Source organism: Anastrepha obliqua, chromosome 1 (genome assembly GCF_027943255.1).
Source record: "Anastrepha obliqua isolate idAnaObli1 chromosome 1, idAnaObli1_1.0, whole genome shotgun sequence".
Taxonomy (NCBI): domain Eukaryota; kingdom Metazoa; phylum Arthropoda; class Insecta; order Diptera; family Tephritidae; genus Anastrepha; species Anastrepha obliqua.
Window position 1 is genome coordinate 148,319,023 of NC_072892.1, and position 12,595 is coordinate 148,331,617.

The 12,595-nt window shown below is 34.8% G+C and overlaps 1 protein-coding gene across 1 annotated transcript; it reads right to left on the reverse strand.

Annotated features, from left to right (window-relative positions):
- Positions 1-7,959: 7,959 nt before the first annotated feature.
- On the reverse strand, positions 7,960-10,249 carry LOC129236440 (heat shock protein 68). Its single transcript, XM_054870834.1, has one exon. The coding sequence runs from the start codon at positions 10,080-10,082 to the stop codon at positions 8,160-8,162; it is 1,923 nt and encodes a 640-aa protein (XP_054726809.1). The 5' UTR covers positions 10,083-10,249; the 3' UTR covers positions 7,960-8,159.
- Between the last annotated feature and the right edge of the window lie 2,346 nt (positions 10,250-12,595).

Below are 12,595 nucleotides of genomic sequence, written 5' to 3' on the forward strand. Positions count from 1 at the left end.
AATCGCGTGCATAACTTCCGGCCTAATTCGATTGGGGTGTTGCTGCCATTGGCTTTTCTGCTGACAGTGCATCTGGATTATTGTAGGAAGCGCTATGTAAGCGTTGTACATCCGTTGTACTCATGTTACTGATCGGCGTTTTGAAAAGTTAACATTTGCCATGTTAACATGTATATTGATGGTTTACAGACATACATAAGTACATCTTAACATAAACACACATACATAATTACAAATAATATTAGAAAGGGTTTTTCAATTGGCGCGGGTCGATTTTGGCGCCCTGTGGCAGCCATTTTGTTTTGGTGACATCTGTCAAATCTTTTTTTTATTATTCAGTTGTTTATGCCAAATCATCATGGCAAGTTACACGATTGAATAGCACGTTCAAATGATAAAACTTTATTATCAAAATGAGTGTTCATTAACGCAAACGTTGCGCGCATTGCGCCCATTTTTCGGTAGACGTGGTGGCACTTCCAATTTCTTATGGCCCATATTGAACCATATGGACCTAGACGACATGTGGTTCCAGCAGGACGGCGCTACGTGCCACACAGCAAACGCCATTTTATTCCAATTCAACATCTACCCGCCCTTATTGAAAAACCCTTTATTTATTGAAGGTGGTAGCATTAGACCAACAACAATGTTTTGTACGTTTGATTGTCACGGCAAGGTATTTTCGAAATGGAAAACAAAAAATTAATTCGCCTTGTTTTATTCTGTGCTGACAGCTACATGGACACAGCGAAAGAAAAAAAAACAAATCAACTGATTAGCCAACCCACCTTTCAAAATTCGCCTTGATTATTCACGAAACTTTAAGGAACATCAAAAATGTTAAAACTTTTTTTTCAAAAACATACGCCTTTTTTGTTGAAATAAAGAAAATGAATCAAAATGAAAATATAATTTTTTGTTTTTCGTTTAAAAGTTACGCTACTTGTATAAACAAATGTTTTTGTGTATTCTAAAAAAGTGAGAAGTGTTTTATTTGTGTTTTCCCTACGCCGCACAGTGATTTAAACAATAGACAAAAATCAAAAAATTAAAAGGAATATTTTAGAAAAACTAAAATGGAAATAAAATCTTCATTATATTGCTCAAATAAAATCACCTTAAGTTTATTTTTATTTTTTGCTTCCTTATCAGTAAAATTATGATAAAGTCTACCTAAATAAAATCCTATTTTGTTTTTTTTTAGATTTGATCAACATTTATTATTGTATGGTAGTTCTTTCTGAACGTTTCGATATTTTATAGTTTGACTCGTTTATTATGGCAAATATTCAGCAAGTTATGTAAATATTTTAATATATGTTTGGTATTTTTCTTAATTTTTTTTGTAAAGTAGTCATTATTTTTAGAAAACTCTATTTTTGGTAAAAGGTCCCAAAAGGTGCCTTTCCAAATTTGTTGTTATTTGATATTTTAAACTGTTCTGTTTTTAAAGGTATAGGTCTGTTTTTGCGCAAAGTTGTACTTTAATTCGAATTTTTATTTTTTAGGTACTTTGTCAAATATAAAAAATAAAGATTTGGTGGATACATGGATTTCATTGCCCAAAAAACAAAGGAAAAATAAGTTAGTTGAAAAGGTTCTAAACCTAATGAGACTTCAGACTGTCACGAACTAAGCGGGAATTTGAAAAATCTGTTGGCATTTTTTGTGGAAAAATAAATATTAAATGGCAAAAAAAAATTTCGCAGAAAAGAACAGTTTTTAGCCAAAGAAAGCAAATGGCTGAACTCTGAAATATATATGACAAATTAGGCTTCGTTTTGGATAAACCTAAGCCAGGTTACGGGTCCACTAATGATGGGAATACGGCAAGAAGGTTTTTTCAAAATCCCAAAATAAGCTATGAAATAACGGGCATTGATGAGAATTTGATTTTTAAATTTTCTCAAATATTACGTGTTGTGTCTTCTGGAAAGCAAATTAACATCGATAATTTTCGAGAACTTTTAAATAATACCAGAGAGCTTTACATTGAATTATATGACTGGTTTTATATGCTTTCCATTGGCCATAAATTATTAGTTCATGGCGAAGAGATCATTAAACATTTTGATTTACCAATAGGGCAACTGGCAGAAGACGCACTTGAAACTAGGCATAAGGAGGTACGAAATAGTCGTCTTTATCATACACGAAAAAATTCTGGAATAAACACTAATAAAGATATTATGACATATTTACTAGTAACATCAGACCCCTTTATATCTTCTCTGAGAAAGACTACCACTTCGCATTCTTTTACTTTTTCGGATATTAAAACCTATGTTTTAGAGGAAAATGTAAATCAATTTGATTTAGAAAATATTTCAGATAGTGACTAACTACAATAAATAATTTTTCTTTTTCTTCCTTCCCTATTTTAAGTATATTTTTTTGTAGATACTACTGAAAAATATTTTTTTTTTTAATATATTATTTAAAGTTTATTATATAAAGTTGGCGAATACGTTAAAAATATTCCTAGCTAATTAAAGAGGAAACATAATTTTGATTTTTTGAAATGTATAGCAAAAATGATTGTTTTAAATAAATTAATATTGTATTATTAAAAGTTCAATGTTAATATTCTAAAATTTTTCGTTTATACTTCCTGCCTCCTAACTTAGCCCAGAACTTTTTTTTCATGCTACAGTTGTAACTCTATACATGAGCTACACAACTGCTTTTATTAAATTAAAATCGGTAAAGTAATACAGGAGTAGTGATTTTTGTCCGATTAGCCCATATACCTGAATCACTGTGCGCCGGTGGGGTATTGTGGGGGTATATTCTCTCGGTTAATGGTAGTGTAGTGATGGTGGGTGTAGTTAAGCCACTTCAATTTCGTGCTGGTGTTGAGATATCGTTTAATTGTTGACAGAATATCTCTCTTTTCGCATGTGGGATCTTTTGTTATCGGTGCTGAGGTGGCTTGTTTGGCCGCACTGCCTGCCATCTCGTTCCCGTGAATTCCTATATGGCTTGGTATCCAAAGTAGGCGTAAGCAAGCCTCCTTGCCAATGAACGTATCTCTTATTCTGCTAATGGTGAATGAATTGGATAGAAGGCCATGTTTAAAGCTTGGCAAACGGCAACTGCTTCTGCAGTAAAAACAGATGCACAGTCCGGCAGAGTGTCTCCGTTTGTGTCAACCACTGCAAAGCTGATTGGTACGTTATCAGATTTTGAGCCATCTGTGAACCACAAAGTTCAATTGTCAGCTTCATAGTATGTCTGTGATGTAGTTTTTTTTTTTTTTGCAAATGTGGATAGGCTGAGGTCACAGGATACTTCCGTTATCTCGCATTGTGGGTTTTTTGCTTGGTATTTTACCATCCAGATTGGATAACTCTAGCTTGTTGGCGATTCAGAATATTTGATGCATAACAGAAGTAACTTTTTGTGAGCTTTTGGATCGGTTTATATTCAAGATGTCGTTGTCGATGATTGAGTTGGATGGGAACAGAAGTTTAGAGATGAGTCTCGCGTGAATCTGGGATATTCTTTCTTCAATTGTTGGTAGGCCAGCCTCTGCTAGAAGGTTTTTTATTGGAGTTGTACGAAGTGCAAATATAATGTTGTTGTTGTTGTTGTTGTAGCAGCATAAACATTCCCCATGCATATGTCTGTATAAAGGGAATGCTGCTGGAGTGACAGTCCTTGGCCGGATATAAACCCGGGTCATTCCAAACGAAATACAAAAATACTCGTTCGCGCCGCTTGCTGATTTATCGGTCTGAAGATGTTTAATACCAATTTTGGTGAATTCCCAAAGAGGAACAGCCCGTAGTCGATTTTGCTTAGTATAATTGTTTTTAAAAAATATGATTTTTGGTTTTTCGTTTAAATGTTACGTTACTTGTATAAACAAATGTTTTTGTGTATTCTGAAAAAATATATTGGTACATACTCGTACATGCAAATGTATCTACTTATTGGTTTAGATTGCACCAATTAACACTTAAGCGTAACAAGTGAACTAAAAGTCAGCTATGTATGTGAGAAAAAAGTGTTTGAAATTGTTTTATTATTAATTCCGGCAAATACAGAACAGAAAATATTGTATTTATTGAATAGCGACAGCAGTGAGAAATCTTACCAACCTACACCAATATAAATAATAAAGTGGCGAAGACCACTTCCCGTCACTCAACCAAGATGAAGTGAGAAGAAGAATATGCTATTTAAAAACAACAACACACCTGGACCCGACGCTATATCGACAGCGAGAATTTGGTAAGACGAGAGTTCCTGCTGCTAGACGCGAATTGTTCAGATAAGTGCATACCAAAAGATATGTATGTAAGCTGCTTTTGAATTACAAGCAGAATGTTCAGAAATGTAAATCTTGCAGCGCTGCAAACCTCATAGATTCTCAGGATTCTATTATTACACTGTGTGACAAAAAAAAAAATTAAATATACTTTTATGGAGACCTAGTTCAACTTGTGGCTATAGAAAAACTAAAAAAAATGGTATAGGAGAAATTTCCAATACACCCCCGAAATCTCATTTTATGGCCATAAAACCGTTTTTCAGTAGATTCATGTGAAGAATAACTCCTAACTTCGCCAATTTCCATCCGATTTCGAATTTGCTTTTTTAGTTCGAAAGAACAAAAACAAGCCTTTTTGACAGTGACAATTTTTCTCAAATGACAACTGACGAGACTGTAGACGGAAGTATTTGGATTTTTTTAATTTTTACTCTATTTTTTCAACTTTGACATAATTTTTACGATATTATCCGATATTGAGGATTTTTTTTAGTACACTACTATTATAGTAAATTTAATTTTGCGTCAAATGAGCTATATTTAACTGTAATTGAATTAAAATTAATAGAGTTGTGTGAGTTTTAAGATTTTTTTCTTTTTTTTTACTACGAGATTTGGTATGCGTTTCGAAGCATGAAAATGATAACAAGTGTCATTATAAACACATAATATTTATTGGAGTATTGTGCAGTGCAGTACTATACGGTATGGTACGGTGCGATACGGTGCAGTACACAACGGAACTGGTTCCAAACTTAAAAATGCATTGGAAACGGCCCTTTGGAGTTTAGTATGGTACGGTACATTTGTCATTCTCTTCATCAGTTTTGAATACTTCTCTGTAAGAAATTCGATCATCATCATTCATCTGACGTCGTCATCAACTAAATTCCATTGTTTAAATCGAGAAGCGAGCGTTTCAGATTGTCTTCCCGATAGAAGTATGTAAATCACGAGAAAGATCCTGAAAATCTGAATTTGATACAATGTGTCGTTCTGAAGACTTAGAACCAGACGGAAAGTACTCTTCATCATCAGGTTTATTGTTATCAGATTGATCATCATCAGCAATGAGTTGAACTTCCTTCAGTTCATGACCTGCAGTTGAGTCAATCATATCGTCCAAGACTAATAGTTGCAACATCAGCATACTTTATGTGCTTTCGACTTTTATAATGATGACCGTTTACGTCCGTTTTACAAAAATAACAATCATCTGGTTTATGATAAGGCTGATGATGCCACATCATCGGAGAATATTGAGAAATTCGACTTTTCTGGCAACGTTTTGATTTATATCTCTTGAATTTCAATGAAACAAACAATAAAACTTTGAGGTTTTAATAAGGTTAAATTATAATAACAAACTCCTTTTGTTAATCAATGTACAGTGTGAACTTTGGTACACTTGGGAGCTTTTTCATATTTCTATTGAAAAAAAATGTGCTATAATATGTCAGATATTTTGGTATGCAGTACAGTGTACTCTTGTGTATACATATACACTCCAATAAATATTACGTATCTATAATAACGCATCAAAACACGTCCTTATTCACATTTAGCGTAAGCTATACCTACATACCAAATTAGTAAAAAAAAAAAATCTTAAAACTCACACAACTCTATTAATTTTAATTCAATTACAGTCAAATATAGCTCATTTGACGCAAAATTAAATTTACTATAATAGTAGTGTACTAAAAAAAATCCTCAATATCGGATAATATCGTAAAAATTATGTCAAAGTTGAAAAAATAGAGAAAAAATAAAAAAATTCCAAGTACTTCCGTCTACAGTCTCGTCAGTTGTCATTTGAGAAAAATTGTCACTGTCAAAAAGGCTTGTTTTTGTTTTTCGAACTAAAAAAGCAAATTCGAAATCGGATGGAAATTGGCGAAGTTAGGAGTTATTCTTCACATGAACCTACTGAAGAACGGTTTTATGGCCATAAAATGAGATTTCGGTGGTGTATTGGAAATTTCTCCTACACCATTTTTCTTAGTTTTACTATACCTACCAGTTGAACTAGGTCTCCATAAAAGTATAATTTCACTGTCGCACAGTGTTATCTATCCAATTATTCTCCCTGTCGCAACTCTCTGGGAAATGCTAGCACTTTGCAATACATGAATGCCTTCTAATTCACCACTCATTGATCGGATTGCGTCAATTACTCTATCATATCCTGACTTAAGCGGTATGTATTTCATGTCATACTACCATAGTCCTGAACATACCGATGAAAACTCTTTAGCGAATTGTTGCTCGTAAGTAGACCATTTTGAAAATGAAATGTTTTTTCTACAAATTCTACTTTTCCTCGTTTATATCAAAGAAATTTACGCAGCGCCTTTGACGATTGATAAATGTTGGAATATCTTAGCTTTTTAATATTGTTTGGCGATACCCTATCAGCGAATGAGGTAAAGGCTCCCATCAGCGTTGGACTCTGTATTGAGGATGAGTTCGCTGCTGAATAAAAGACAGATCATGTATTATGGAATAAAGTTGCAGAGTAAGTGCAAAAATAAGCAAAGAAAGTTTGTAAACCTCCTGATGACATTAACAATAACTAAAATGTGTAATAACGGTTATAAAGCGTGCTATCGAACTTCATTGTTGGTTGAGTGTGTTTTTTCGGTTTCGTTTTATTCTTTTCTCATTATCGTTCCTTTGACAGTTCGTCCCGCACATTTATTTTGCACGGTATTACAAACGTTTAGAAGAACATTTGTAATAATAGAATTTTAAAAAAATTCGTAGTATTATTGAGTAAAAATAGCTTTAAATCAAATCTTGAATTAATAAAGAGTGTTTATAAGTGAATATTGTTACTTTTCGATGTTTGTATTTAAGTAAAATAAGCGAATGTAAAGGGAATTTTTCCAAGCTTATGCAAAAATTAAGTATTTTTAACGTTAAATATTGCTATTAATTCTTAATGGTAATTTATAAAAAGTACTATAAATCAAGAGGCTGATATAGTGACTACATTTTTGTGTTATAATTTTTAAATTCGATCGACGCACTTAGTCACTATAAGCAAATTTATCGTGGTAGCAATGGAAAGCCATTCCGAATGCGGCCTAAAACACAAACAAATATACATAAGCAAAATGTTAACATTTATCTCAGCAGTATATGTCAAACCTATTTCGTGATGCATTTCCGAAGAGACCCTTCATAACAATGGGTGTGTTCAGCACTCAATAATTAAAGCAATATTGCGACCCTGTTATTTTTTTGAAAGCCGGTTGCTGATACTCAGCTGTTTAGCTGCAGCAATATTGCAGATGACATTCTACGCTGAACGTATCCAAAAATATGGAACCTTAAATCAATAACTTCGTTTCATTTGAACTTATTTTTGCACTAAAAGAAATAATATTAAACTAGAAAGTTTAGTTTACTGACAGAAGGCGTGGTGTTGTTGTTGCTGCAGAATTTTTGAAACGGAACGTGATGCAATCCATAAGTAGTAATGCCGCTATTATTACAGTTCGAACTCAATTTTAGTAATTACATAGCCCAATTACACGCCTACTTTGATATGTAAATGGTCGCAAGATGATTCAATAAAAAAGCTAAGCCTTAAAATGAGTGCAACATACTTAGTCTATATCAGCAAGAGATTGCAAGCATGATGTTGCATATAAATAAAAACCACATTATTTCAAAAACCTAAATTTGCCGGCTTGGCTTTATTTCACTTTACAAAATGCATTTCTTCACATATTAACTAAATTATATTTAAGCATTCCAAATTATTACCAAATTATCTAAAACCTAAATAACATTTAATTAGCTTTAAAATTAAAATAACAGTCTTTCAGCGTTTAATTATATTTCATAAAGCCATACTCAGTAGAGTCCCATTCTAATCAACCTCTTCTACAGTTGGTCCTCCATGAGTACCGCCTCCAAAGCTACCAGCCTGCGCACCGCAATTACCAGCCTGTGGACCGGCACCTGCCTGTTGGTGCATCTTTGTCATTATAGGACTGCAAATTTTCGTCAATTCTTCCAATTTGTACTCGAACTCTTCCTTCTCAGCAGTGGTATTTGCATCCAACCATTTAATTGTCTCACCACATTTCTCCAGCACACGATCTTTATCAGATTGACTTATTTTACTGCCAGCTTCATCGGCTGCTTGTTTCACACCAAACACATAACTCTCAAGTTGATTGCGGGCAGCTATGCGTTGGCGGTGTTTTTCGTCTTCTTCCGCATATTTTTCAGCTTCATTAACCATTCGGTCGATATCAGCCTGTGACAATCGTCCCTTGTCGTTCTTTATGACTATATTCTTGGCGTTTCCAGTGCTCATCTCCTTCGCCGTCACGTTCAAAATGCCATTGGCATCCAAATCAAATGTTACATCCACTTTTGGTACTCCGCGTGGCGCTGGAGGAATTCCAGTCAAGTTGAATGTGCCAAGCAAATTGTTATCTTTGGTCATGGCTCGTTCACCCTCAAATACTTGTATGGTGACAGCTGGTTGATTGTCTGCATAAGTTGTGAAGGTTTTCGACTGTTTGCACGGAATGCGACTGTTTCGTTCGATTAATTTCGTCATTACTCCACCAGCGGTTTCAATTCCAAGAGATAATGGTGCTACGTCAACCAAGAGAACATCCTGAATTTCACTGCTCTTATCACCACTCAGAATAGCGGCTTGAATCGCCGCACCATAAGCAACAGCTTCGTCGGGATTAATTGAAAGATTCAGTGTCTTTCCTCCGAAGAATGATTGGAGTAAACTTTGCACTTTGGGAATACGAGTAGAACCACCAACAAGGACAATATCGTGAATTTGACTCTTGTCCATTTTAGCATCATTGAGAGCCTTCTCCACCGGTTCCAGTGTACTACGGAACAAATCACCACACAGCTCCTCAAAGCGTGCTCGACTAATTTTTGTGTAGAAATCTACACCTTCATACAAAGCGTCAATCTCGATGCTGGCTTCTGTACTGGATGACAATGTGCGTTTCGCTCGCTCAGCCGCTGTCCGTAGTCGACGCAATGCTCTTGGATTCGAGCGCAGATCTTTCTTATATTTACGTTTAAATTCCTCCGCGAAGTGATTGACTAGACGATTGTCGAAGTCTTCTCCACCCAAATGAGTATCACCGGCAGTGGCACGTACCTCAAACAACGAACCTTCATCGATAGTCAGGATGGAAACATCGAAAGTGCCACCGCCCAAATCGAATATGAGAACATTGCGTTCACCTTTAAGATTTTTGTCCAGACCATAAGCCAGCGCTGCTGCAGTTGGTTCATTTATAATACGTAGCACACTAAGACCCGCAATAGCACCCGCGTCTTTGGTGGCCTGACGCTGTGAGTCATTGAAGTACGCCGGTACTGTGATTACTGCATCCCTTACTGATGTACCCAAATACGCCTCAGCCGTCTCCTTCATTTTGGTCAGCACCATTGAACTAATTTCCTCTGGTGCAAATCGTTTCTGTTCACCTTTGAATTCGACACTGATCTTTGGCATTCCACAGTCATTCACCACCGTAAACGGCCAATGCTTCATATCCGCTTGAATTTTTGGGTCATCATATTTGCGTCCAATCAACCGTTTAGCGTCAAACACCGAGTTCTTTGGATTCATGGCAACTTGATTTTTGGCGGCGTCACCAATGAGCCGCTCCGAGTCTGTGAACGCAACATAACTTGGTGTTGTGCGATTTCCTTGGTCGTTCGCAATAATTTCCACTTTACCGTGCTGGAAAACTCCAACGCAGGAATATGTAGTTCCTAAATCAATTCCAATTGCTACCATTTTTCTTTATTTTTGCGTATCTTTCAGTTCACAATTATAATACTTTTCTGCTTCACTCTATAATACAATTTTAGTATATTATTGTTATTTCGCAGTTTTGTTTTGCTAAATATGCTTAGCTATTTTGTTATTTTCGCTTTGACTTTTCAATTCAAACTATGTGGAGGAGAAATTTTCTGCTACTATTTATACAAAATCATCGAAGAGAGAATTATCGAGAACAGATTTCTGGACTTTTCGCGAAAACTCTGGCAAACAGGCGAATTCATAGCTACACATTCAAAGGTATTTTGTTGGTATGCATGGTCCGTTACCGAAATAGAGAGCAAGCGAGAAATGTTGTTGAGAGAAAATTCGTATACAGGGTGAACAAATATGCAAAACAAAAAACAAATCAGCTAAATTAACTCGAACAGAGGTTGGAATATGTTAAATGGTATGAAAAAGGAAGTTTCTGGAAAAAATTTAATATAATGTAACATGCTTTGAAAACAAAGGTTGCCAAGGGGGATTGAGGGGTGTATCTCTATCTTAAAACTGAAAGCCGCACCCTCCGGAGGCTTCACGTAATATATTGTTAAAGTTGTGTAATTTAGCAAAAAGTTGGTAATGCCAGACACCTAAGATAAGAACGAAGTATTTTTCAGTATTTTTTGCTTTGGTTTCGAATTGAGAAACATTTTCGAAAATATAAACATATAAAATTGAATTTTAAAGGAGCGTCAACTAAAACGGTTTTTGCAAAATTGAACAATTTTTGCTTAGAACTTGTTTACGTATGGGTGGCCTTCTGCGTTTTCCCATTTTAAAAAGTTTTAATTTTTCCAACTTTTCTTTACAAAATTTTTTTGAGAATGACGCCAAGCTAAACAGAAAAAAATACAATTCACCGTTATTGCACTCTCAGAGAAAATATGAAATACACTGCATAATTTAAGCTATGAGCATATTTCGATGAGAAAACTATTTATTTCTATATTTTTTCAGCAAGCTTTGTTTCTGTTATTGTTTTTTCTGCAGTGGTAAACAGTACATACATACATATCTCATTACAAGTCGTATACATATTTTTTACTAAATTAAATAAATACCGAGTTCATTTTTCTTAAAAAAGTATTACCTGCATCAAATAAGCTGTGAGCCCCTGTATATTCAAAAGACCAAATAACAAGAAAAAATTAACTCCTCTATCTAAGTCACCTTGTATGAATTCGCTTTGGACCAGGAATGAAGGTAGCAATTCGCCTTAAGTGATTTGCAGGAGGGAAACGTGTTGAGAGAAAATTCGTGTACTCAGCTAACGTACAGGGTGGGCAAATATACAAAAAACAATAAACTAAATTTACTAGATTTGTTAGATGCTATGAAAAAGAAGCCAATAGCCCCAGGTGCTAGTTGCCGCACTATTTATGTATGTAAGTAAAAATCGAAAATTTGTATTCAAATACTTATCGTTTCGCTAGAATAATAATAGAAACTAGCGCGGATTCGCTATAATGTAACATAGGCCAACTATAATGACTTATTTAATGAATCTTGGTGGAGATATTAGGGAGTGGTTCAGGAATAACCTTTTTAACTCCCAATTATTCCGGAAGTAGTAGTTTGGTAATTATTTGACTTCAAAGTGGCCTCGGAAGCTTCAGTATGGTTTGGCACATTATAAGATTTATTTTTCTACACTTCTCTTAAATTCACTAAATATACACTCACACACGTGTTTTACTAATTTTTTACTTGTAGTCGAATAATTTCAATGCAAAGGAAATGCTAATGCATTTACCCATATCATCACTTTCCAAAAATATTGTGAATGGCGTAGCCGGAGATGGACTGATGAGGGTTATATTTTTAAAACGTGGTAGAAGGCCGGCTATGCATAAACAAGTTCTAAGCAAAAATTGAAAAAATTTGCAAAAACCCTTCTAGTTAACGCTCCTGTAAAATTCAATTTTATATGTTTATATTCGAAAATGTTTCCCAATTCGAAACCAAAGCAAAAAATACTAAAGATTTAAAAAACTAAACGGGTCTGCATGCGAAGTTCGTTCATATTTCAGGTGTCTGGCATTACCAACTTTTTGCTAAATTACACAACTTTAACAATATATTACGTGAAGCCTCCGGAGGGTGCGGCTTTCAGTTTTAAGATAGAGATACACCCCTCAATCCCCCTTGGCAACCTTTGTTTTCAAAGCATGTTACATTATATTAAATTTTTTCCAGAAACTTCCTTTTTCATACCATTTAACATATTCCAACCTCTGTTCGAGTTAATTTAGCTGATTTGTTTTTTGTTTTGCATATTTGTTCACCCTGTATACGAATTTTCTCTCAACAACATTTCTCGCTTGCTCTCTATTTCGGTAACGGACCATGCATACCAACAAAATACCTTTGAATGTGTAGCTATGAATTCGCCTGTTTGCCAGAGTTTTCGCGAAAAGTCCAGAAATCTGTTCTCGATAATTCTCTCTTCGATGATTTTGTATAAATAGTAGCAGAAAATTTCT

Excerpts from the sequence above, each read along its gene's own strand:
- LOC129236440 (XM_054870834.1), bottom strand. The coding sequence starts at position 10,082 with ATGGTAGCAATTGGAATTGATTTAGGAACTACATATTCCTGCGTTGGA.